Consider the following 27,082-nt stretch of genomic DNA (forward strand, 5'->3'; position numbering starts at 1 on the left):
AATGAGTATATGTGCTGCGCCTTTAGATGTATATATGTATTGTGGTAGTCTAACAACTGCAAGCCATATATCAGAAGCATTTACTGACTATCTGTATTGCTTATTTTATACCTCTCCTTTTTTCTGTGTTTGCCTTCATTTTTGTGCTTTTTTTTTTTAATGTCGATCCTACCTTTAAAGAACATTTTAATGTTTCTCGAATTCTTCTCTAATACTTACTAGCCCTCCTCCTCTTCAAAGCGAAAACCTTGCAGAATATTTCCCATTTCCCCTGGCACTTTATTAGGGTTTTAAGACTCTGGCAAAGAGATTCAGGAAGCAGGCTGCCTTTCTTGGAGGTGAAGCAGCAAAAACTAGATGGTATTTCTGCCCCATGTAACTGGTATCRTGCTTCCCTGTCTGTCTAGCCACCTGTTTGCCCAGGAGCATAATGCACCCTCCTGCCTTTTGCAGAGGGACAAGGCTTCTGGCTTTGTAGGTTTGTTCTGAACAGTCCATTTATATGCTGTTGTATGCTGTTATATATGCTGTTTGTATGCCAACTTCTGATCTATTTAAAAGAGCAAGCTGCATCTAAAAGTCAAGTTGCTTAAGAGTACAAATGAGTTCAACCCAAAACTACTCCAGCAAAATCAAGAATAACTGAAACAGCAGTACACCGCAGCTGCTTTTAGCCCTCCAACCTGCAACGTAGGTGTCAGTGTTTGGAAAAACAATAGCACGAGTTCCCTTAATACCCATTTCCTAAATGTCTACAATAGATCTCTGTCAAATAAAGATGACCTCGCAAAAAAACATTTTTAAAGCCATTATAGGCACTCTTATGGCCTTCCCTTGAGGCTGTTTGCAGGCCACTGATCTGAGGCTTCCACGAGGCAGCCAAGTCCTCTTACCTGCGCCGGAGAGCTGGGAAAGCCTCAATGTCAGTCAAAGGAAGAAACATCCCTCCTTATCATCATTAGATCTGCAAAAATCCCCAAGTTTAGCAGGATATCTTAAGTGTGCTATACCTTTTCTACTCACTGCTTGAGGTTTCTAGCAGAAGGCATCTTAAGACAGGGGACAGCTTAACCTTCTTCCACGCTGATGAAGAATTATGCTGAGACTTTCAAAATAAGTTGCATTTACAGCTTTTTAAGTTTGCCTCTCTGAAAAGCTATTTAAAAACTGTCTTCTCAAGAGGACAGTGACTTGCAGCATGTTCTGTGCAGTTTTTCCTTCAAACACCAGGCAGTGGTACTCACGCAGAACAAGGCAGCTGTGATTTGTAATACAGCTAATGGGCCTTTGTTTCGCCTTTGGAATTTTGATTCATAACTGCATAATGTCCTTTAAGTGAATATTTCCTTGCGGAGACGTCTTTAAGTCATCTCTGCAGTGGTGAAGATTTATTTTAAGGGATGGACATGTAAGGCTCGGGAAATTTGCCTTCCTACCTCCTGTGTGTGCACTGGAGGAAAAGGTATATTGTAGTTAAACTTACTGTTGTGTGAGAAGTATAATCTCAGGAACTATAAACACGGTCTGCCTTAGAACTAACCACTGCATGGACCAATGTGTCAAATGGGCTTGTTCAATTTATCTCCCACCGATGGGAATAAAGTGGATTCTGCTGATGCCGACATTGCGCAGCGGACGGCATAAGAAGCTTATGTGCAGAGATAAGAGCTCTCGTGCTTTGTCCCTTTTCTTCCCCGTTTCCCCCAATATTTTTGTCGGTGGTAACATTAGTCTCCATCTAGGATCGGTTGCATTGTCATTTGACAGTTTCCAAGCACATCAGTGAGGATTGACAGAGGACAGAAGGGCATGAAAGATCGGCAAATTGAGATGGGGGAGCGTGTAAGCATGTTCTCTCACATATAGACAGATGTGTGTTGTTTATAGATGTTGCATATATAGAAAAAGTCATATTTTTAATAATGAATATTATTGGACTGAGCAAATAGAGAGGCAGACGGACCTGGCTAGAAGTAGGCATCGTGACGCACGGGTGGGCGAGAAACCAGCTTTTCCCTTCCCACGCATGCTATGTCCTGGCAGCATCTCGGGCTCGGCGCATCCCGTTCCCTGCTGCTGCACGCCGAGCCCCCCCGTAGCACTGCGACAGCGTACTGTGCTCCCCTCTTTGCTCTTCCGCCGGAGACCAGGGTGAATATGAGACTGTCAAAACCTCCAAACCTTCTGAAGGGTTGGGAGGTATTGCTAAACCGCTCTTCAGGCTCATATCGCTCTCATCAACCTTGCTTTTCTGGCATAATTTTGTTAGCGATTTCCTTATTGCAAACAGTATATGATTCATCCGTGCACGTTGGCTATTAAAAAAAGTCAAGAAGGAAGCAAAGAGACAAGTGCAAACAAGACAGGAACGCCAGCACATAATGTCTGAGGTAAATACAATGATTTTGGTAGGAACCCTGCGTGAACATGATGGAAAGAGCGATGCTTATGGACTGGCTGCCGCGGTTCGTTTCTCGTCGCGAGGATAATTGGATCTGCAGCACTACCGTCTGCCGCGCTGCTCTTCGCGAGCGCTGCTAAATGCGAGAGCAGCCCGCGCGGCCGGCCAAAGTGAAGGTCAGAGCCTGGCGAGAGCTCGCGCCTGCCCAGCCTCATCTTCTATGCGGTCAGCAAGACGGTGGCTCCTCCGGAGCTCTGCTCCGCTACGGTCCTGCTGCCAGCTTAGGACCAGTTTGATCTTTTCTGGCCGTGTGACCCGAGAGCCTGCAAGTACATGTTTTTAATTCTGCAACGGTGCCAATGCAGAGATGGTGTCGTTGATTTATGTTAAATGTGGGGCATCTCGGCATCCCCTGTGAAAAATCCGGCTGTGCTCAAACCTGTCCTCCCTCCTGTCAGATGAACGTTTTCCTTCCGCTTTTCCCACCATAATATGAGTGTGTTTAAATCCCCCTTGCACTTTTTTCCTCTGCCTATGATGCGATGGCTTAGGTTGGCTGGCTTTTATTTCAAGGGTTGTATGCTGGAAGGAAGAAGTGGGTGATCAGCTGTGTGCAGGGTGCTCGCTGAGTTCTCATCCCTATCTTTACTCTGGGATAATAATAATAATAATACTGTGCATAGGATCTCTAACCTTCACGTTATCTTTCTGCCACGGCAGATTTGTTCATTACGTCAAATTCTCTAGAGCTCAGTCGAGCTACGGGTATTTCCACAGTGCGTGACGCTGTGTGAACTTCAACAGCAGGAACATTTTTCTCCTGTTTAGTGTAAACCTGACTTTGTTTTATCTAATTTCCCTGCAATGAATGTAGGGGAGCTGTTACTGTATATAGCTTTAAACACCTGATCGCATTCCAGTCTGCCCTTGGTTTCGTAGTTAAATGCGTATTGGCTCATTCGTTCTGTTCTTCACCTCTAAATCGTGGCTTAGCCAAGTTATGCGCGGTTTAATTAATGCACCCTGTGCAACCCAGGCCTTCTGGCCCTGTTATCACTCTTCCTGCTCGTTTTGTTTTTCAACTCCCCCTTCAGTCGACTCGCACAGCCCTGCTGGAGAAGTTTGCAGGAATGCGCGTTATCCGTTTCTAATTGCTCACAACCCTTGGTTATTTGTCTGTCCTTGCTGGCCCTCGCTTCACCTCCTGATTTAATACAGCCGGGTGCAATTAATGTGCTGTTTAACTTTTCTTCCAGATCATTAACGCAGAGGTTAAACAGAACCAGTCATGCCGCTGTCGCCCACCGCATCCCACTGGACGCCTCCTCCTGTCGCGATACGTTATCATTTGTCATAATTCCCCTATTTAGCTCTTCCTGCAGGCAGCTCTCGGTTTGGGCCACCAGCTTTGACAAAGCTCGCTCCAATTAATTTTCCTAATAGGAAGGTATCGGGCTGGCGAAGGYGCGGGGCCGTCGCTCCATCTCTGCGTGCCCTGCTCGTCCCGTAGACCGATTCTGCCCTTCGCTCGGACGCCCCCGGAGGCTCGGGTGACCCGTCTCTCCCAGCACTTATGGCTTATTGCCCTTGTTTTGTTATTCTTTAGACAGGCTTCTGGTTGCCCTCCCTTCAGCATGGACGCTGGCTTCTACGGGCGGCCGCCGGAGCATCGGCCGGCGTGCCCGGCCGGCACTGAGCGGGGCTCTGCACGGCTGCCGCGGCTCTCCCCGGCGATCGGGCAGCTCTTGCTTCTTCATGAATTTTTAAGTACAGTTCCCAGTGCCTGGGAAATTTGATCCCTGTAGTCCTTTTGCGTGCATATCTTGCAGAGTCCATGCAATCTTCTGGTACCTTTTATTAGTAGTTATATTATCAATGTATGCCTGTGACTGTGTAATCTCCATTTCTTTCCTTTTCTTGTTACCATCCTTAAACTCGTTCATCCTGTTCCTCATCCTTCCTGTGGCAGGAGCCAGTTTTTTGTTGGAAAGTGGAATTGCTCATCCAGCCAGATCTGCAGGGCTGTCCCATCGGGGGAGAAATACCTTCCTGATCCTCGCTGCTGATCAGCTTGTGTCCCGAAGCACGGTGGTTGCTCACTCCTGTTATTTTTAAACCTGACTAATGCAGCTACATATGTTATTCTTCCTTATATAAACATGTAATCCCTTTCTAATCTTGCCAAAATTTGTCTGCATGGTATCTTGTGGCAGTGAATTCTACCAGCTGATTTACAGATAGCGTTAAAAAAGACCTCCTGATAAGCGTTTAAATTTGCTGCCCGTGACGTTAAATTGCCCCGTGGCCCTGTTACGTAACGGGGYGAGCGGGAGCTTAGTTAAGCTCCATTCTACTTGTTCTACACATCTCTAATCCCTTCTAGCTTTTATTTCGAAACTAAATAATCGGTCTTCAAAATATGACTTTTGTAAATCCTCCTCCTCTCTGCCTCTAATCAGTTTTTCCATCCTGGATTTTGGTTTTGTTCGGGTTTTCTTGCTGAGAAGAGAAGGTCGGCAGAGAGTGGTGCATTAGTGGGAAAGTAATGGTAGATTTCYATGATGCCCCTCTATTTTTGCTGTGCTTTATCCTTTATTTATACATCCAAGCGTGTTTTTATTGGTCTCGGCCTGTGCACAGGTTTTGGAGGTGAGCCGATGGTGGAATTTTGGACTGTCATCCTCGTTGTCTTCTTCTTTACATTGCCCCCACATAGGTAGTGGGTCCTGTCAACTTTTCTATTCCACGAATGGCTGAGAGCCTTTTCAAAGGTCGTTATTGCTAATATTTTAATAATACGCGTTATGGGGCTGAAGCAAACATYCCCCCCTCCCCGCGAGTTGTATTCTTTTCCTTTGCTGTTCTTCAGGGGGTAATAAACTTCCCYGCATTTACTACTAATCCTGGACTATCCTGCTATTTGTGGCTTTCCATTTTATGGTCTGGCTGTCTTCCCCCACTGCTTTGCTCACCGTARCTTTACAACATTATTAGCACATGAGAGCGTTTTCACTTGGCTACGATCTTTGGGGGGGGTTTTCTTGGTAGCTGCTTGCGAGCAACTGAAGAAATAAAATTCTCCTCGTGCTGAGAGCGAGCTGCAGCTGGGAGCGAACCCTGTCCTTGCGCGTAGTCGCTCGAGAGCTGTCTTTGCAACCCCTCCAGTCCTTACCCTCGGAGGGGAAAAGTCTCCTCACTCTGAAAATTAAGTCGTTTCCACCTGCTGCTGTTAATGATGCGTTAGTGCTCCTCACCGAGGACCGTAACCGTTGGAGAGACTTTGCAAAGACGACGCGTTTGTCCCCAGAAGTGCCCGGGAGAGGCAGCGGTGCTGCAAGGCGCAGCTCTGGCCTCCGCCGGACCATCGCTGTCGCCCGTTTTACCCTGCCCGTTCTGCTTTGAGGCGTCTGCTAACAACGGCGCGTTTTATCCATGGATAATTCATGTTTCTGTTGTATATAGTTTTATTGGTCTGTGGCTGAATTAACCTTTGGCTTTTGAAGCAGCAAAGAGAAGCGTTATTCATTATGCATGGGCTGTTTTCTCCAAAGCGGAGGCGCAGCGCGTCTGCGGGGAGCCGTGGTCGGAGGGTTGGGTAGTCGGAGCTGCTGTTGTCCTTGACTTTGTTGGAGGGTTCACGTGCTGCTTTACTGAGATTAAGGACAGACAGACAGCTGTCGTCCTCGGCGCAGAGCAACTATTTCCCAAAGCCAAGGCTGATAATAACAGCAACCACCCCTTAATTTAATATACGGAGGGATCTCTGCCTTCTCTGCGCAGCTATGGAGCAAAGTTACAAAATCCTGCTGAATTTATCGCTTCTGGCGCCATTTCTTTTTGACAAAGTGGCCGATCAGGTGCTTGATTTCCGAATACGATAATGGAATTCTCAGTTTAATTTGAATTATTTTAGATGTTGCATCGCCGGGGTTTCTCACCCGTGTGTTTGATGCCTCGGCTGAGGTGGCGAACCTGCACCTGGCCGAGTGCGCTCGCTCTCGCGCCCCCCTCTCCGTGCCTCTCCTTCCCGTCCCGGTGCCCCCAGACCGATGGTCCCGAGGGGGATTCGATTCGTACCGAGTCTTGTCCCGTTAGATGTGGGCTGTCAGACATGTGTCAGGAGGGATTTGGGCACGGTTCTTCTGCAGCTGGTCTCTCCTTGGTCTCCTTTTAAAACACCCCATTTGCACAGCACTGATCTTTCAAAAAGATCATTCCAGCTGATTTATCCTACCCAATATTTTGTGCGTTGTTATTAAAAAGATATTTTCATCATTTCTGACAGTTGGGGTGTAGCTTTACTTGTTTTTTGTCTAGGGGTGCTTTTTTTTAGGGAATAAAATGCCCACTGTTTCAAAAATGTTTCCTGATGGTTCTTAAACCTCAGACGCTTCATCATTACATTGAGGTATAAGAGGCAAACAGCAGTGTATTTTGTGTTGAAATAAGTTTTTAAGAGAAAGATGTGGACAATAAGAAAAGAAATAAGGGTTTTTTTGTCTTTTTAGTGGTACAAGCTACAATTATTAGCATTGTCAGGGATTTCTTCTATACAGAAAGAAAAGTAAAAACTGGTGGGGGGGAGTTCAGCTTGATGGTAACTGTTGCAGATATAAGCTTATTTTTCCTCATTTCTTCCTTTTATGCCTGCATTCAGCATTTAAAAGGATTTCCTCTGGCAAATGGAAGTCCGCAAGCTCCGCTCAGTCCTGGCACGTGTGAATTTTTCGTGCTGGTCCCAGGTTGTCCATCTGTAAGCGCTGGCCCTGCATAAGGTGCCAGCAACGTGCAGGGAGCAAATGTTACAAATTTCTACGTGTTTTGAGGCTCCCCAATAAGCACACTGCTTGCTTTAGTAATTTTTAGCCTCAAATATGTTCTTAACCTAAGACTTCTTTGGTATAATTGACTCTGGATAGCCTCCTTCAACCCAAGGCAGATTATTTGGTTTATTAAAGAGTATGTTTCATCCAATTAAACCAGGAAAATCTTTCTGTGAGGCTAAAACAATGCTGATTTAAAATTGTGTGCTCCCACAAAAATGAATATTCATGGTACCTGTCCGAGTGGTATTTGGAATGACTCAATACAAATGTCTTTGGATCCCATGATGAACTGGGTCAGCTTTGTCTTATTTGCCCTTAAGGGAAAAAAAACATTTTATTTCGTGTTTGCAATTTGAGCAGCCTGAGAGGTACTGGAACGACGCCAAAGTCCACCCGGTCTGAATCCCTGCAGTTGGTTTTGTTACCTTTTATGCTGAGAGGTCAGAATATATGAAAGTGCCTTTGAAAGTGCTTCACATCCTCTACTTGAATTCCAGCAATGGCCCCAGGAGAAGCCCAAGAGCATCTATTGATTACAGGGATTTTTTTTTGTTGTTTTTTTTTTCTAAAGGCACTTTTTCAATAACAGGGCCAAAAAAGTGCAGGAACATGGTTAGAGCCCGAGTGACATACAGRTAAAAATACTTCTTCCCTTTTGACAGCAGCTTCTCCCCCAGCACACTACATAGCTTCATTTTTTGCAGCATCTTGTATCATGCCTTTTCTTTCCCATTTGATTTTCGATATCGGGAGAGCACAGCAGCTCTCAGCCCACTGCAGAAAACGGGTTCCCTCGTCCTTCAGCCGGCGCAGCACCGGCCCCGGGGCTGCCCCACGGCGTCTCTGTGCTGGCCGCGCACAGGCGCTCCTCAAGCCCTGGTGCATGTGAGCAGGTTGTTTCCCAAAGTATTTGGGAGAAGATGAGCCGTGCGTGCTGTAAAGATCCTACAGCCGGCTGCAGGTATGGACGGGCTTTTGCTAATATTCAGCCCTCCAAAGCTGCATGGGGGAGAGGAGCCCGGCCATCCTGCTGGGTTGGCAGAAGAGCTCCTGAGTACGTGCTTGAGGCACTGAGGCTTTGGTGAGCAAATGAATGCACTTAGCCTTGGAAAGATACAGGCAGATAGATTTATTTATTTATTTAATATTTGGCAGCTGAGCAGGACTCACTTTGTCCTTCATCTGAAGAAGCAGAGGGAGATGAGCGCGAGGAGAGCGAGCCCAGCCTGACCCGTAAATCGGCGCRGAGGACAAGGGCGAGCGTGCAGCTTCAGGAAGGATTAGGCCGGGGGGGTGAAGCGTGTGGAAGAAGAGGGAAAACTAAATATAAAGKGACTAAGAACAACAGAATGAGGAAAGGTGGAGGGGGTTGAAGAAGGGTGTGCTTATTTAAGGGGATTTTTTTTTTTTTTAAAGGAAGACTTGAGGGTATGTGAAGGTAAAGGCAAAAACAAAATTGGAAAATAGGTTGAGAGATTGCTTGATTCTGACCAAATGCTGGCTCTGCTGTTTCTAAGTGACTGTTTCCTCCAGCATTTAACCTGGCATCTGTTGATGAGAAAAGGGCAATAGCCCTTTCTTTTGAGCATTGTAGATAAGCCTCACTTTCCAGTGAAGGGGTGAAGGAGGTGCAAGATTTTTCAGACTAAAAGAGTACAGCCAAAGCAGTCTTTTGGTGTGATGGCCTAATTCTTGCAAGTTTATTAAATGAACGAGTCAGGTGCTACCGTCTGGCTGAGTCACCTGGAGCCCGTAAAACGCTTTTGCTTTGTCAGTGGTCTGCGCGGGAAGGACAGGAGACCTTGTCCGTCTCCGGCGTGCTCAGCGCTGTGCTGCAGGAGTCAGCTGTGGGCAACATCTGCCACCTGTCCCAGGGCCGCTACAGGAGCGTTGCCTTGCTCCTGGGCTCAGGGTTAGCTGTCCTCCGTTTCTGTCCTAGCAAACCGTGCTGGTGGGATAGAGGACGGGCTGTCACTGTCGCTAGACCTTTACTCTGAAGCAAGGTTGTGGATGTGCTGATTCAGTCTGCAACAGAAGAGCACTTGTTTTGAGCAAATTTAACAACCAGCCTATAATATTCTTAACCAACAGGGCTTCCCTTGCCGGGAYGGGACAGCTCTCCGGCCAGCAGCGCACAGGGTGCAGCGGCTCTGTGCAGCTGTTCTGCGAAGAGGGGGAACTGATTCAGCCGGTCGAATGTTGCTTAATCCTATTGGATTAAGGAGCTCTGTATTTGGTTTGATCGTGCCAAAGAATGTGTGTGCACGTGTGCCTGCAAGCCCTGGAAATATTTTGTTACAGTATGGTTTAAAATGCGTGTCATGTTCTAAGTGATGTACGGGGTTATGGGGTAGACTCCAACAACGCCGGTTTGGAAATATTTGTTGTGATTTCCCCACGCATAGACATGCACGCAACCCTTGGTGTATCAGCGGCCAGATGTTCTCGCGTTAGGCTACCGGTAATGTAGCCGGAGCTCCTGGTGGTCTCTACAAGGAGATACCGATGCGGAGAGGGTGAGGGCTTGTTCAGCCTGGGAAAGAGGRGGCGCAGGGGCTGGTACAAAGCAGCCTTCAGCTATTCAGAGGGGAGCTGCAGAGATGAGGGAGCCAAACTTTTCTCTGTAGTGGCAGATGCTCTAACAAGAGGCAACGGCTGCAAATCGCTGCTTGGGAGGTTTAGGTCGAACACRCGGAAAACTTTTTCCCTGGAAGGATAATGCAGCACTGGATTGAGTTGCCCAGAAAGGGGGTGAAATCTCCATCCCTGGAGGTTTTCAAGTCTTGRCCAGACAAAGTCATAGCTGGGCTGATCTGGTGTTGGCAGTAGACATGTCTGGAGCAGGAGAGAGGCTCGGTGACCCCCAAGGGTTCCTTSCAACGAGCATGTCTTTGGCCTAGCTGTTGTTCGTTTTTCCATATCTTTTTTTTTTTTCTATAATGGTTTCTAATAGGTGAAAACTTTGCTGATGAGGTAACAGTTGTAGTTTAGAAGAGAGATTAGCTGAAGATGTAATATGTTTAGATCACAGTTAGATTTTGAGTTGAGTTTTGCTTCAAAACCAGGACTAGTATCTGAGGTCAGTAATACTGAAATCTTTAGAGATTTTCAACTCTGGCTAGTGAGAATTTTGAAATTACCAATTTTTATAAGACTTGCTTGTTGTATCTAAATCAAAAAGGAGAACCTGAGCGCCACTATGGGTGCAATGGAAACACATAATAAAAGGCATCTTCCAGTCTTAATCTGACCAAGAATTAAAAATATGGTGTGTGAAGRGGAGTTAGGGTCAAATACTGAGACCTAAGACTACTGCTTACTAAATAATGGAGGGGGGGGGGTTTGTTTTATTTTTTAGTCTTTTGTGTAGTAATGAGAGTTCATTGAAGTTCACCCGTAACATGAGTAGAGCCACTTATTGCAATTTGAAGCTGTCACATAATGGAATTGTCATTAATGATATGGTCCTGCCCTTCTTTCTGCTCCAAGGAATCCCAATACAGAGTATCCCCTCGTYGTGGTCTGTGGGAATTGCTGAGTTTGGAGTCAGTGACACTGCGCTGATTGATTTGTTRCTGGCATAAGAGTTTCCCTGTTTCATTGCTGTGACTTCTCATTTTAGGGCTTCTTCAGTAAACGYCTGAAAGGCTCCATCAAGAGGACAAAGAGTCAGTCAAAGCTGGACAGGAATACAAGTTTCCGTCTCCCGTCTCTCCGCAATACCGATGACAGGTAAGGGTCGGTGCATCTCCCCAAATAATCTCTTCTCATACACAGGCCCTTGGCAGAATCCACCGACAGCATGAGTATTGCTGACAGAGTAAGAATCAGGAATGGATTTTATTGTTAAACTGGCAGATGGATGKTTTTTGGACTGACTGGTATGTTAGAAGTTGTTTTTCTTACTTAGTATACGATGTAGCACTGACATAAGACTGAAACCTTTTACTACTCTTAACAATTGACAAAAAAGTCAGGTTAAGCATCTGCACTCAAATACCTTTTTCTTCTTCAGCATCTCTTCAAATAAACTACAGGCCTTAAATTTCGTGATAGAAAACCATTGGATTGGGTGGCTTTAGTGAAATTTGCCTGCAAGCRGTTATCCATAGATCAGTGCAGTGARCCGGTGTAAGGGACTGTGCTGGTGCAAGCAGGTGAGTGTAACCAGCCCTGGCAAACCCYGAAGATGTGCAGTGCAGCTCAGGTACGTGAAGGGTCCTCGCTAACGTYGGTAGATTGTATAGTTGCTGCGGGATGGAGTCCTACAATGAACAGAGAATCTGTGTTTCAGAAAACTAGAARACTCGGTAAATAACTTAGTTCTATCCATCTTAGAGCTCCATTTGGTAAATTCTTGCTTGTTTCTMTTTTGCTGGAAATTCAGGCTGGAAATGGATTGTATATGAGGCAGGTAAAAGCTGCTTTTTCCTAACTATTTGTAAAGTGTCTTAATTGTCTTCATTAAACCTTACTGTGCRTTTTCTTCCACAGTAGCTCAGCAGGAGTATCAGACTGAGTGAAAAATAGGTTGCCCTGTACTTAAGAGCTCTCTGGCTTTACGCTGTTTAGTGCATTTTCGCTTCTCCCTTGGCTGAGCTGAATTCATTAGTTGAGCRTGTCATGCTGTGCTGTTTCAATCAATGGTGCTATCTTCTCCATCTAAAAGGTAGCACCATAAAATCATGGAGATAGCACGGCTTCAGATGCTAAAGGTCTTGTTAACTTCAGGAGTTAGAGAGCAGACTGTTACCGCTCACTGGTTGTGACTAACAGTGTGGCTGGTGTTGATCCTTTAGTCACGGCAATGTCATACAGTCTGTTTTGAGTAAAGTTTTGTTATTAATCCSTATTTTCAGAAAGCTGTACCTTAGCTATAAAAAAAACAACTCAGTGAGCACAACCGTATTAAATAAGGTCACCAAGTGGTAAAGCACCTGTTACTTTTAGGGAGAGTTGTTACCAGCTTCCCTTGAAGTTCTGTGATGCAAAAAGCTCTTTGCCATGGATAATGTAAAGAACAAATGTGCTTCCCTAACTTGGTACTCTTGGTAAACATGGACTGATGACACATCCTCCTGCAATGGAAATATCGTTTAGGAAGGTCAGTAAGTAACAGTTATAATTAATACCTATTACTTTGTTTTGATGCATGATATTATACATAGCAAAGCCCCCTCCTATATTCAAAAATGGATCTTCCTCTACCCCCTGCCAACATGGGCATGAATTGTCAGCTAGACCTGAATGACACATGGATTTTCTCCGGTTGTGTGCAAAGCATAAAATTCAGTCCACGTGGCARTGGCATGAAGCGTTACTGCTCTGTTCCACCAATCCTCTAAGTCTCCTAGGCACGGATTTAAAAACAAGGATCCAGGYGGCAAATGAACGGAGAAGCTGCAGTGGCAGGGCCCAACACAGAGGTTTGGGAAAGAGTGGCCTGGAAAGCYGATGGTGCGGAGGATGTTGGATAAAGACAAGCTGGCGGCTGCTCTTTGCATCACGGCCTGTYGCTCTCCTCTTTGGGCCTCCTATGSCAGCCTTGCAGCAGGGCCTCTTGTGCTTGTAGAGCTGGAGACAGAGCAGTGGTTTTCTTTAACCCATTTGCACATAAATACGCCGTGGCTTGACACCTTCCCTTGCTGCTAATTGAACAAAGCGTTTCTGATAACCAGTYCATGTGATCCTCCTCCTTTCAGACGTGTGTCTGCTGAAGCAAGCAGAGGGCACACAGTATTGAAAAGGGAGATCCTCTGAGAGTAACAAAGCAATAAAAAGCTGAGATGAACTTTCTTTGGAGAGAAATCTTTGTGCAAGTGAGCAGCGCTGTTCAAAAGCACGAGTCTCGTGCCAAGCTCGGTTGATGTGTTTGTGAAGCCTCGTGCTACAGGATTGTGAGGGTCAAGAACGCTGATTGGTTCTTTTTGGATGAAAGAAAGTGTCACAGCCCTGCTTGACCCCGTAGGTACCTTCTGTTGGAAAGACCGAAGGTTTGACGGAGTTCTGCTTGCATTAGTCGGCCATGCAGGCAGTGCGCCAGTTGAAGATAGCAATGTTGAAAGTTTATAGTTATGTCTGTCTACTACTTTTCTAATGATACTTTATAAATAAAACCATAAAGGAAACTCGGTTCCACTGTAAAGTGAAACTTGAAAATAGTTTCTTCTCTCCCCCCACTGCTACCCCCAAAGTGTCACTGTGTATCTCAGGGTGCCTGGAAAATGCAATTGGTGGATAGAATAGCAAGAAAAACGACTCTGAGATCATGTGGGAATGAAGCACTTAAGATGAGGAAGAGATTAGGATACTGGGAGGAGAAGGGCTGGAGGGAAGAGGAGGCTAATCTCATCTGTGTTTTGTATTAAGCTGTTATTTGGGCTTTTTCCAATGGGACAAGTCAGCTACAACTGTTTGGGTGCAAAAGAAGGTAACAAAGCAGCTGCGTCTCTGTAACTATATTGAATTTGTATGAGGGAATGACCATTTTCTCGTCGCCTTCTGCTCTCCCTGCCCCTGTGTGTTTCTGCATCCACGGCAGTCGGAACGTCCCTATGCTGCCCCAGTGAATCAGCCCTTTCTTGTTTTAAGCCAGTAGTGCTAGGTGACATCATGGTGCTGTACAGGTTTCCAGGGCCAGATCGACCGATAACATCTACCTTTTCTTGCTCTGACAAATACGGAGCCCTACCTTCAAAGAAAGTATTATGTAGCTTTATAAATTAAAACCTTGAAAGGCTGAGAAGGAAGCAGAGGCTGCCGTCATGCTGTTTTTCGCATACTATTGAGGTGTTTGGGTCATGTTAAGAAACAGGAGACATTTATAGGTAAATAACTACAAAATTCTCGAATAAGGAAGATTGGCTACCCTGTTGCACATCAAGATCTGGGCTACTGTAACACTGCATCTCATTCAGGATGGTGACAGAAGATGGATGCTGTTTGTTCAGAGTTGAGTTACGCTAGAAAGGCTGCAGGAAAGCTGTAGGAAAGAGTGTTGGAGATGAGTTGCAGATGTAACCAGACTTTCTGAAGACTTTCTGAAACTTCATGAGCCCACTGTGGGTCAGCGTCCAAGTGTCCTGTGTGATTCAACAACCTCTCGGTGTGTAATTCCCATCGCTTGTGTTAGTCCAGGTTGTGGCTATCTCCTGAGCAGTCTGTTGTTCTTGAGAACTTGTGTTGTGTGTTCACAAGGCACCAACGTGTGAATGCTGAGACTGTTCTCGGTTGTGACTAAGCCAAGTGTGAGTGAAGCTCTTCAGACACGTGGAGCCAATACAACACCTCGGTGGGATATCAGCAGCTCTCATCATAAGGATAGCTGGCACCATGTTCCCGCATCAGCTTTCACAGTTTTTCTGGCTTGTCTCCCACTGCATTCTTTGATCTCTCCAACCCCCACATTTCTCTCATACACTTTSTCAGTGTCAATAATATATAAAAGATGCAGTTTGATGGTATGAGGGAAAAGGCTCTAGGAAAATTAAATTTGAAAGGAGATCTCAATTTGATATTTTCAGTTTGTGGCTGGGAGTTTGAGAACATTTCCAAGCAGACCCCATAATTCTCACCTTGCTTTTGTTTATGGTGAGGGTGCAAACATGGTTGAGACCAGCTGCATATGGGCTCAGCGACTGCAGTAAAGCTCTATGGACAGCTGGGAGGCTTTTGCCCTGTTGGGATTTACTGCCACGTGGGAATCCTCCTGATTTACTGAAAGTGATTTTATGGCATTATCAGCTGGTCGTAATCCAGTGAAGGATGCTTTCTACACTTGCTTAGGATGGGTCCGCTCAGGTAGCGGGGCAGCTGGTGGCCATGGCCTTGGGACTCATGGTGAAGCGCTATCGCTGCTCGAATGACAGCTTTTTCTACTTTGGGTAAGTGCTCTCTCCTCCCTCCTTGCAGCGCGAAAATAGAACAGATCGCATAAATAATGGAAGCAGATCTCGTCGTGTTTTTCTTATTCAGTTGTTCTAATTTAATCACGGTTTTCAAAAAAAGTGGGTGATTTTTATCCCGCTGGAGACTTAGGATAAAAATCTGTGTTAGGCAATGCATTATTAAGGCTTGACTCACTCCAAGCTTGTATTCATTCARCGTATCTGTTTCTGTCTGCATGCTGGAGTATGGGGAAAGGGGAGGAGTGGTTGGTTTCCAGAGAGATGTCTCGCTCCTGTTTGATGAGCATATTTCTTTCGGCCAGTTTTTTCGGTCCCCGTGCAGCTGCTCGCTTTCCAGCGAAAGTTGAACAAGATGTCGGCATTAAGCCGACTGTCGCAGCCCTTCCCCTGGGGGTGGACGGCTCTCTCCTGGCGGCTGGCTCAGCTGACCCCTTTATAAAAACATACTGCTTTGTGGCTGATGCTTTTCTGCAAACCACAGGCTCCTCCGCGTAGCATTCATTGATAAATCGCTTAACGGCAGAATGAAACTTAATAGGTCAAGCATCTCAGCAAAATAAAAGAATTTGCAGTGTTAATAAGGAGAGTCCGGGGTTACCGTCAAGTTAGGAGACTGCTACGGCTGGGAGCTGTAGCAGCATGGCCTGCAGCACCCTGTGAGGTGCGTGTTAGGCAAGCTGGGATCTGTACAGAGCACAGGGACGGGCTTTGGACACGAAACAGCCACGCGTCAAACAACGAGGCTTTGGGTAGGGCCTTGCAATTAAATCCGAGCAGAAGCTCCGGTGAAGGCAAAAGCGGCGTGCTCAGGAAGAGCTGCCGTTCTCCCGGGAGCCGAGCAGGACTTGCATCRAAACTAGTAACCCTGTGTTTCGGATTTTAAAAATAACAACAATGGAACCGGTTGGACTCGTAGAATCGTTGACCAAGTCATAGGATGTTTCGCTAATTGGCAGGTGGACACCAAAGCGGGGTGAGGTGCCTACAAAACGCGCTGGGTGCGAAGGGCCCCCACGCCGCGGGCACTGCTGCCGGCGCTGGGGTCCGCGTCGGCGGGGCTGGGGCAAGCTCGCTGCCGCAGCGTGCAAGCTGTCCCCGGTGCCTCTGCGAGCGGCTAAGTACTGAACTCAGGTTTCTKATCTCGGGGAGTGTCTCTAAGCACGCGGGCGTCGTGCCGCGGCTGTTTGAGGCAGGCAGGTGCACGGTTTGGCGTAAGACCGGTTGAGACATGGCTTTAGTTCGGGGTGCTTGGGCTGAGCGGAGTAAAGCTCTTGCCAGGTGTCTTTGACTTCGCGCTGATTTGTTGGTAAAGGAGAAAGATGATGCGGTTCTGCTGCTTGCTAGTTCGCCGCTTTAATTTTCATCTTTTGGATTATTGATGTCCACAGGCTTGTTTTCCAAGCAATACAGTGCTCTGCCTCGTCAGCTCAGTAATTGAAAGTCTTTTGTGCTTGGTAGGTTGGCTTTTAAATAGGTCAAAATCAGCAGGAGAGCTTCATAACCAGAGCAATTAGGATTTTAACCCTCTGTATCGTGTGCCGTACAGTTAGTAGACTGTACTAGGAGGTGGCTAACAGGCTGCTGTGTGCCATGGGCTGCCCCTGAAAGCCGGAGATCTGTGGTTCCCGGCGTCCCCTGCTTACACCTGAGATCTTCCCGTCGTGGAAAATCACCGAGTTGTGGTGTGCGGGGAGGGGGTCAGCCTGGGGTGGGACTGCCAAGGTGGTGGTGGGGAAGGGATCTCAGCAGAAGTGGTCGGGTCCTGCTGCCGGGTCGGTGGTTTGGGGCATTGGCCGGGCTCTGAGATAGGAGGAACCGCTACATCGCTGAAGACCGTTCCTCCAAACCGTGCAAAAAGAGGTGAGAAGTTTAAAGTGCTCCCCGGCATGCTCCTCCTCCACCTGCTTTTCCTGTTGGAAAGAAATGGTGGCAAGCACGACTTTACGGTGCTGTTGATAACTATTTGCTCTTAACTCAAATGTCTTTTGCGGGTTTTCTGTTGTTGTTGTGCACGGTAGATAGAAAAAGCAGCAGGGAAAAAGTTGATCAGCCGAGGCGAGTTGTAATTTAAATCAGGATTTGGGTTGTTAATGGGGCTGTTTAGCAGCAACAGATTTGTGCAAACAGCCCTTCCCCCCGCTCCGGCATGCCTGATCTGCCTGTTTACAGTAATCCGCTTCCCTGGGATTACCTCTCTCTTCTCTGCGACTCTGAGCAATACTCATTTTACCAGGAGCTTCCTACCTAATAGGGGAAAGGCTCTCTTAATCCAGCCCTCTTGCTGGACATTGGAAAATAAGTTAGTGGCTCCGGGTTATTAACTCTGCCTGTGCGCAAAAGGGAAGCCGGCGAGCAATTTTCCTCCATCGTTGCTTACAGCTTCAGAATATCAGATGAGGCTTTAAAGAAGCAGAGAGCGACTGTATTAAAAATGATTGCTGCGTAATTATTGCCTTTATTGATTGGGCTGCTGCTAATTTAGGCACAAGTCAGTGATTCGCTTTACAGATCTATCACTAGATGAAATATGTACCGCGGTAATTAGAAATGCCTGTGCTTGTGTTTGGGCTCACCGGCAGCTTCCCAGCGTTGCTCTGCTGCCTGTGGAAGGGCAAGTGCCCCCTCTAAGCCGCTGGGGTTTTGTGTCGGAAATACGGGAACGTTAAGGGACTGGTGAAATGCACGGATATTCCTTCTCCTCTCCTCGCCCCCGGGACTCGGAGCCAACAAAATTATGCTCCAGCTGATGTGCCACAAAAGCAAGTGCTGGAAACAGGCAGGCTGAGGGAAGGAGCAGGGCGGCAGAGCGGGTGCTGCCGAGAGGCGTGCGGCGACGCGGGCAGCACCGGGCGCCGCTTCCGCCCCGCCGGCTGTCGGCAGGCGCCCACCCGGGACGGCTCGCTCTCTCTCCCCGCTGTCCTTAGCACTCCGAGTCCAGTGAAACTCGTCGCGTGCGAGAAGAGGGACGTGCCTCTTTGGGCACCGCTTGCCACGCGCGGCTCCTCGCGGCCGCCCCGGCGGGCCCAGCCGTGGCAACGGGCCCGGGGGACCGGGCGTCCCCGCGCGGGACGGCACCGCCTGCGCGCTCGCGCCTTTCCTTCTCGCCCTGCCTGCCTGCCTGCCTGCCTGCCTGCCGCGGCACCTGCCTGAAACCTGCAACCTAAGGCTCAAGGAAGAATTCCTCCCGGATTTTGCGCCTGCCTTCCTCTCCCGACGGGAATTATCGGCTGCCATGTAGCCCGGAGACCGAAGCCAGAAAGGAGGGGCTGCGGCACGTGGCAGCGCTATGCTCTGGGGCTGCACTGCCAGGTGGCTCTACGACTGCTTCACGTAGGTGTGCCGGCTTTGCCTCGCCGGGCGGGCGGCCTCCGCTCCCCCCCGGCGAGCGGGACGCGCTGCCCCCGCCGGGATTTGTGAAGTCGCTYCTTTGCCCTCTTTTAGTTGGTATCTTTTCTTCCTTCTCTTCTCTTCGCGAGCGCTCCCGCTGTCGCCAGCAGTGAAGGCCGGGGCTGGCTGCGGGCGCTCGGCCGGCTCCCCGGCGTCACCCGCCGAAGCCCTTTGCTGGGGCTGGGCTCGCCGAGAGCCCGGGACAGGGGCCGAAGCCGAGTGACCTCAGCGGCGCTTTCCCGAGCGGAGAAATTAGAGAGGATTTTGCAGAGATGATGTTAAAGTGGTGTGGTGTGGTGTGTTTATTTTAGCCTTGCCCTGCCTTTGCCGCAGCGAGCRCTCAATTATGCATGGCTGAGGTTTTCGCCAGGCGCTCGTACAGCCGTGGGTACAGCCGCCGCTGTGACCTGCTACGGCAAAGCGTGCGCCATGCGGCCGGAGCATTTGTGCCGCTGGCTTGCGTTTGAAATCAGTGTCTTTGTAATATCCCTCTGATGAAAGATTGCTGCCTGCATTGAGGTCATTTAATATACTAAATGGGAACAAAGTCCTCCCTCAGTGTTTAATATGTCTTATCTTGCCTGGATCTGCCAGAATACCTTCAGCGTTTCATTCTGCACGAAGGAGCAGTGGGCTGAACTCCGCTTGTTGCTCTAGGTGTATCCTTCATGATACCCAAGTTTCTGTTGAGCAGTCTTGGAAGTGCTGAAGACGCCTTCTCCRAATGTTTTTCTTTCCTCTTTCCTAGTAGGATGGCTCAAGGGTATGAGGAATTTGATTTTGCTAGCGTTACAAAATATTAGGATTTTTTGTATAGGACATACTAGGGAAGTATATAAAAACTACTTATGTATTTTTCAAAATTGCAGAGCTGTTAGTTATCTCTGCTTGTCACTCCTCCAGTAAAGTACATTTTTAAAAGATTTTCCATTTGATACTAAGCCTCGATGCTGTGAATCAAATAAAAGAGGAAATACCCTAGGTGAGAAAGCATCATTTCAAAGCGTTGCTTTTCCCTGCGTAACGCGTGTGCAGCTGATGCCTTTGTACTGATGTGCAGCCGTAGTGACGGATGTGCATTCCTGGATCGCCCCGCAGGCGCAGGGACCGGTGCAGGCTCAAATGTCAAAATCTAGTTTACCTGCCAGGTAAATGGCTCCTCTTCTGCCTGGCTGGGGCTCGGTGCTCCTCCTTGTCGATGGTCGTCTGTGGAGGCTTTGAGCGAGTTCCAGCTAGAGGACAAATAAGATGAGTGTGCACAGCATGTTTGTCTTTAGAAGTAAAAGCATTAGTTATGCCTAAGTATTATGACTTTATTGCAGAAGCTTATAGGCTTGGTGTCAGTCCCGGGGAAGAAGGGGCACAGGTAAAGATGCCGTCACCTATAGATTGAGCATGCTTTACTGTGCTGTTGACAGCAGAGCTTTCTACTGCATGCAGATGTCGCAGTAAAATTGAATTGGGAGAATACAGAACGTTTTTGAATGCCTTGGGGAGTTGGTTGCAAAATGCTACGGCATGGAGGAGGGAGGGATATTTCTTTGCAAAGTATTTAGGAACAAATGGGGACAAAGAGGAGCCCACGCTAGTAAAGGTGCCGTGGAGCTGGGAGAGGGCTGCTCTGTTGAAGCTGAGGGATGTAGGGGCCGAACTGAAAAAGAGAAGCCGCATGTGTCGGGCTGGGGGGCTAAACGCGAGTGGAGGTGGCATGGGGAGGAAGAAAAGTGGGAAGCATTAAAACTGGAAGGAGCAGCTGAAGAGGAAATTGCAAAACTTTAGTGTAGGTAAATGATTTGAGAGATGTAAAGTGGGAAATGATTTGTATTTGATTTTAGGTTAAAGACTGTCTTAAGAAAAAAATAAATATCTTGCGGGGGGAATTCATTGCTCTAATGACAGCAGCTATCATTCTGCATTGGTTTAGCGATTTAAAGACTTAAGTGTGCTTTTTGCTGTTAGTACGCATTTCCCTAGTAATCAGCTTGTAAATAATTCCCGTAATRTGTCCAAACCTGGAGATCCATGGCTGTTCTTTAAATTTCAGTAGAGTCTTGATTTAGTTGTTTTGCTGGTTTTCTTTCACTAATGGCGCAACAGCTGCAATTTTGAGGTCAGCGGGAATGCACAGCCARGGCTTGCGTAGCTGGACATTTCTTCAGGAGCCAGCGGTTACAGGCCTGCTTTTGTTTTCTTAAGGTTTACAAATTAATTGTAGAAGTTGTTCTGAATAAACACCAACAAGTTGCAGCTTTCTGTGGGATGTTGCCAGCTCTGTTCCTAATTGTCAGAAAAATAATGTTTCCTTTCCCCGTTGTTGTTCTTCAGGTCACGTGGATTGCCAAAGCTGAAAGAGTCCCGTTCCCATGAGTCTCTACTGAGCCCGGGCAGCGCGGTGGAGGCCCTGGATCTCGGGGCGGAAGAAAAAGTCTTCGTCAAACCACTTCACAGCAGCATCCTTGGACAAGACTTCTGCTTTGAGGTGAAGAACGCTCTCCAAACACACAGCAGATTATATGCTGTCAGTGGGTTTGAATCCTTAGAGCACACTGTTCTGTGACGGGGTAATTGGAGAACAAATCAGTAACATATGCTATCCCGAGGTCTGGGTGCGAGCTGTCTAATCAGCATGGGATCCCGAGGTCCTGCAGGCGAATGGCATCAATCAGTCAACGAAGAGAAAAATTTTTCAATTACTGCATCTTCTAACTGAGCATCTCTTAATTTGAGAAGTCTCTAAACATATGTAGTTAGCAAATGTATGGTTTAAGCATAGCTATTGTTTTTAAGTTGGGTGTTCATCCTCTCCAAATTCACCTAAATTCACTGTGAAAATATACTGTAACTGTGAAAAGTCATTTTCAGTCCGAACCACCTTGCAGTAGCTCAGCCCATTCCCAGGTTGCTTGAGGAGAAGCTCCAGCAGCTGAGGACATGTCCGTTGCACCGTGCAACGGGGAGCAAGGCTCCTCTTTGCATTTCAACACAGGCTGCAGCAGCAACAGGCTGTTTGCGCTAGCGCAGTCATTACCCTGCAAGGCCAGCAGTGTGTTAACATGTGCTGATGTCTAAGGCCATCGCGAGCAGTTGTGGCAGGGGTGAGGGACAGTTGATCTGTCTTCAGCAGAGTCAGTCGGATGCGTCTAAAGCTCTGGAGCAAAGATCTGGGTACAACCTGGAAAACTGCTCTGGCAGAAAACCAGCATATACCAGGCTCTTCTCTGAGACTGAGCCAGGAGCTGTTCACGTTCACTTTGCATCTGTACTCTTTTGTTTGGAAGCACTTTCCAGCCTGCTTGGGTTTGGGGAGTTGAGTGAAAAACTGGCAACGACATCGCTCTGAGGCTGTTGCCGTAAACTGCGTTTTAATTGTGTGCACGAGTGAATGGGAAGAGTGAACGAAGCTTGTGAGGCCAAGGCAGAGCGAAGGAAACCAAGACGGTTCCTTCCCACGTTCAGGCGGAGCTGTGTGAGGCGTCGAGTGGTGGGTCCCGAGTCAGGGCACAGCTCGTGCAGTTTGCTTTGGACTGCTGCTGCGTGCGCTGCCCCTCGGAATAGCTGCGCGTTTCCTGAAGACACCACTTCCAGGGAGTTTTGCCTTGTATTAATACATTGTTAGTTCTATCTGTCTTTCCACTGTTCACGACCAAATCATCTGGTCTCTGGGACTTACTGGGAAAACCGCAAGCATTTAATAGCTATGGATCAATTAACAAGTGTAAAAAAAAAAAAATTAACTGGCTGACGATAGCCTTGTTTAAGAGTCTTTAAGAGGAGCCTTTGGTTCCTCATATGTTTCCTTTTAGTTTTATATTAATTTGAACTGACTTTTTTTTCTCTGTGCGTTCTGTGGGCCTTTCAGGCCTGTTCTGCCTTCTGGGATCCCGTAATGTTTTCCTGCCTTTTTCATATTTACTCCCTGTTGCTCAAACATTCCTAGGTGTCTTCCTTGCTTTTTGCAGCCTCTTACATGTCTTCTAGGCTTGCCTGGTCTCAGCTTGTCATTTATATATTTATATATTTATATATTCCAGGTAACCTACTCCAGTGGCAGTAAATGTTTCAGCTGTTCCTCTGCAGCAGAGAGAGACAAGTGGATGGAAAACCTACGCAGAACAGTGCAGCCAAATAAGGTAATAGAAAATGCAGAAATAAGATTACCAGTGGAATGGAGGTGGTATGATTGGATTTTAGTCCAGTGTACCAAGGGATCCCACAGGTGCCTGCTCATTTAATTTAGTCTGGGGAGGAGTCCACTCATCAGTGTATCAAAAGCAGCTGTGCACTACTCTATTAGAGTGCAGTAGGTTAGACCTTTAATAAATATCATGTCTCCTTGCTTCCCGATTGCTGCCCCGGTGCCTGCTTACGATGCTTCAGACTGGGTTTCCGATACCGTGCACCTCAGAAGCAAGGGACACGGAGCTCCATGGCTTAATGTGGGGGTGCAGTGTTGGCAAAAAAAGAAAGGGGGGTTCAGAGCCTGGGTGAGAAGGGAAATCAAGTTATTCGTTGGTAAATATCCGATAGGTCACCTCCGAAGCTGGCGTGCTACCTTTATGGGACATGCTCACTATGCTCTTGGAGTTATTTGCCAGAGTAAGCAGCACACTGTGTCCCAGCAGTCTGGCAGCTTTTGAGTGGCTCCTGTGCAGTGTGTTTGTTTTCTAAACCATTTCAAATACAGCTTTCTGAGAAGAAAAATGTTCTAGTCCCTACCTTTGACACACAAAAGACAGCCCTTTGCTTCCGCTTTAGGAGAGAAAACATTCGATTTCCTAGAGATTCTGAATCAAAGCTGAGCTCTTTCTTCCTCACAGGACAACTGCCGTCGAGCTGAAAATGTGCTCCGTCTTTGGATCATCGAGGCAAAGGACCTGGCCCCCAAGAAGAAATACTTCTGTGAGCTGTGCCTTGATGACACTCTCTTTGCCCGCACCACCAGCAAAACAAAAGCCGATAACATTTTCTGGGGAGAGCACTTTGAGTTTTACAGTCTCCCACCTCTTCATAGCATCACAGTTCACATCTACAAGGATGTGGAGAAGAAGAAGAAAAAGGACAAGAACAACTATGTGGGCCTGGTCAACATTCCCATGGCCAGTGTAACTGGTCGCCAGTTTGTGGAAAAATGGTACCCAGTCAGCACGCCTACACCCAATAAAGGGAAATCAGGGGGACCTTCCATTCGGATAAAGTCCCGTTATCAGACCATAACCATCTTGCCCATGGAGCAATACAAAGAATTTGCAGAGTTTGTTACCAGCAACTACACTATGCTGTGCTCCGTGCTAGAACCGGTGATCAGCGTAAGGAATAAGGAAGAGATGGCTTGTGCTTTGGTGCACATTCTTCAGAGCACTGGGAGAGCCAAGGTAAGAGCAGGCGGCCCCTGTCAAAGTGACTCCCTCTTGCTGCTGACAGATGGTATCTTCTGGGCTATAACACTGCAGAAAGTAGGAAGCCTGGGCTGGCATGACCATACGCAACAGCAAAAGGTGCCTAATGGCATTTCTAGAGATGGGATATAAGGCTAAGGAAAGGGTCTAGAAAGTATTTTAAAGGACTTGGGGCAAGTGCATGTAGATAGGTATCATACCAACAAAGAAAGTGCCTGGGTTGATGCAAAGATTGAAGATACTATGTACAAAGTGTAGATGAGAAAGTGGGAGGACTGTATAACTTGATATTACTCTGAGCATTGAGGACTGTTCTGAGCACTTGACTGTTCAGGAACCTTTGCTGTATTTCTAAAATCATAATACAGGAGAAGAGATAAGTGAGTAAGAGAGAAATAAGCTAGCAAATAACTTCTATAAATGTCTCTAATGCATTGAACAGCAGTATGCCATCTTTGATTCAGTGCTAAATGAGTTAATCAATACTAACCTTGATTTGGTCAGGGTTTGAACAGCCGTTTGCAGAAGCCGTGCTCAGTTAATGTTGATCCCATCTGCCCCAAGGATGTTATTAGGACTTCTGCGTGCACACTGATGGTTCTCTGTGAGGCAGCAATTGGAGTGAGCCTCGGTTTTTGAAAAAAAGGTGTGGGAGAATGTCCTGTAGGTCTCGGAAAATTGAGAAGCATTAAAAGGCATCRATTTATCTGGATGCTCCTGCCAAGTGGGTGTATGAGAGGGGTACCAAGCTGTATCCTAACTCTTCCATTATTGCCAKCTAGAGCAAGTTAAGCACCACCAAACACAAGTTAGAGGGTTTGAGATGTGGAAGAAAGGCCATTCGCAACACCCAAGTGACGGCCTAATTCARCTGCTGTAAAATAACCTTTTACTGTATGTGTACGTAATCAAATGCCACTMTTCCACCATTCTCACCTTGACGTACCTCTCTGAAAGGTTGGTCCTTTGTCACAACGCGTGATAAGAGCTCATTCCTCACCACGTTGTTTGTCTGATTCAGAGAAGTTGCTAGCTAGGATAGCTCCTCTAGGGTTGTATTGAAGTACTTTTGGAAAGCAGCCTTTGGATTCCTGCAGTGCTAGCTGCAATAAGTAGATAAATTAATGTTATAATTTTGTCTTCCTAGTGCCCCAATATTTTTGAACCTCTATTTGCTAGATGCGTTGAGCAGTCTAGGCTGCCACAACCTACAGCTACAAAGGGTACGTTTGCAGGTCACGCTACTGTGGTGGTGATACAGCTGCATGTCCCCAGCCTGCACCATGTAAAAATGTTGCTCTCAGATTTTKTCAGAAAGAAACAGTAATAAGTGATTAAAGAACAAAAGTACTGAAAGCGATCTTTATGTACTTTTATCATAGTTAATTTGTTCTGAAYATTTTGCACTAATTTGTTCTGAAAATTTTGCATTTATATGTTAGTACTGCATTATGTTTTGTGTAGTTAATGGGTTAGGATACCTCACTACAGTGATCTTCAGACTTTGGAGGACGCTAATGTTTGCAGCAGAACTAGCAAGTCACAGTTATCATTTAGTTCTAATTCAGGATGGTGGGTTTTTTGCGGGGAGGGTTTTGAAAAGTAAAAAAACTAGGAGAAAAATACAGCTCCTGTCCTGGAGAGCTTTACAGTGACTGATACTGGATTTTATTAAATACTGAGTATTTCTTGTGACATGCTGAGTGTCCTTGACTCATATGCAGTTATCACTTGAGGAAATAAATATTACTATAGAACTAAGCCCTATATTAAGAGGTTATTCACAGAATGAAACTTGCTTGTTACTCCCGCCTAGGTATTTGAATGCCATGTAGATCCACAGCAAGTATGCTAACTTTTTTGCCAAATCCTGAGCTATTTTTGTTTTGTGAATTAAGTTGTTGTAAGCCATTCTTCTTAATTAAATTTCTCTGAGCTGGAAGAATTTGTTCATAACTTCCCTCTTGGGTTTTTACATGTCTAGTTTGCCTGTAATATTCAGCATGAAAAGATAAATGCGATATATCTGTTTCTTTGAGCAGACAAGGTTGCAGACGAACAAACGTCAGGGTTTCTGTTCAGGATCTGGACTGACAGACAAGAAGCTTGGCTGTAAAAATTTTCTTTTAGAGACTTTTACTTCTTCTTTTATAATTTTACTTGCTCATTCTCAACCAGTATTTCCATTTCGAAGAATCAAAAATTTTTAAAGTCAAGAACATGTTTTGGCCTGGGCAAATGGCTACACAGTGCAAGAGGAGCCCTGGCTATTTCATGTAGCCCATACTACCCATATCGTCAGCRCACCATGTCCCAAGTTAGGCAATTATTTCAGTGATCCTCTTGCTCCTCTCTTATCCTTACTCCTTGGCTTCTGCCTAGCGTGACTGAGTCCGGTTAAAATAACCTCTCCCCATTTGACCTTTTTCTTCAGGACTTCTTGACGGATTTGGTGATGTCTGAGGTAGATCGTTGTGGGGAGCATGATGTCTTGATCTTCAGGGAGAACACACTTGCTACCAAAGCTATTGAGGAATACCTAAAATTGGTAGGGCAGAAGTATCTTCACGATGCACTAGGTAAGAAAGTGCCAACCTGTCAGTTCTTTGGATTGCAAGGGCTAATCCTGTTGCAGAGAATCAGTCAAGTAACTGGATTGGACTCTGTGTGCTGGGACATGGGAGGTGACCCATCCAGGGACCACTACTGTAGTGATGAAGCTGGAATAAATCTCTCAGTTCCAGCATTACTATTTAACATTATCCCTTGTACCCATGCCATGTCACCCCCCATAAATATGATGCTTTCTGGAGGTGTTTAGTGAACCCTCGTCATGAGGTTTGGTGACATGTAAGCATCCCAGCATGAATTTTTACTTCTGTGACATGTCTGAAGCCTTGTTTCTGGCACATCTAGTAATGCAGGATGGGAAAGGAACCACCTCAGCACTGAGCCCAGGTGTCTGGTATCCAGAGAGCAAAATATATGCTCCCTACTCTTCGTGCCCTTTCTCCCTGCAAAGGGAGACGCTTTTTGGTGCCTCTAAGAGTAGCACTTGAGAAAAGGCAAACCTGGTTTGACAAAGCTGGGTCCCTCTTAATGGTTGTATCACCACACTACGTTTTTCCACGTAACCTTCTTTTGTGCCTCTAACTGTGATAAAGA

The 27,082-nt window shown here is 46.7% G+C and overlaps 1 protein-coding gene across 1 annotated transcript in view; it reads left to right on the plus strand.

Moving 5' to 3' along the window:
• RASAL2 (RAS protein activator like 2) overlaps nucleotides 1-27,082 on the plus strand; it is a 116,602-nt gene that overhangs the window by 68,116 nt on the left and 21,404 nt on the right. The window contains exons 5-9 of the mRNA XM_026084750.1: nucleotides 10,850-10,959; nucleotides 20,847-21,000; nucleotides 22,553-22,651; nucleotides 23,339-23,893; nucleotides 26,352-26,496. Of these exons, the coding sequence (XP_025940535.1) occupies nucleotides 10,850-10,959; nucleotides 20,847-21,000; nucleotides 22,553-22,651; nucleotides 23,339-23,893; nucleotides 26,352-26,496 (1,063 nt within the window). The remainder of the gene's footprint in view (nucleotides 1-10,849; nucleotides 10,960-20,846; nucleotides 21,001-22,552; nucleotides 22,652-23,338; nucleotides 23,894-26,351; nucleotides 26,497-27,082) is intronic.

The sequence above is a fragment of the Apteryx rowi genome, unplaced genomic scaffold, assembly GCF_003343035.1.
Source record: "Apteryx rowi isolate R43461 unplaced genomic scaffold, aptRow1 scaffold_65, whole genome shotgun sequence".
Taxonomy (NCBI): Eukaryota; Metazoa; Chordata; class Aves; order Apterygiformes; family Apterygidae; genus Apteryx; species Apteryx rowi.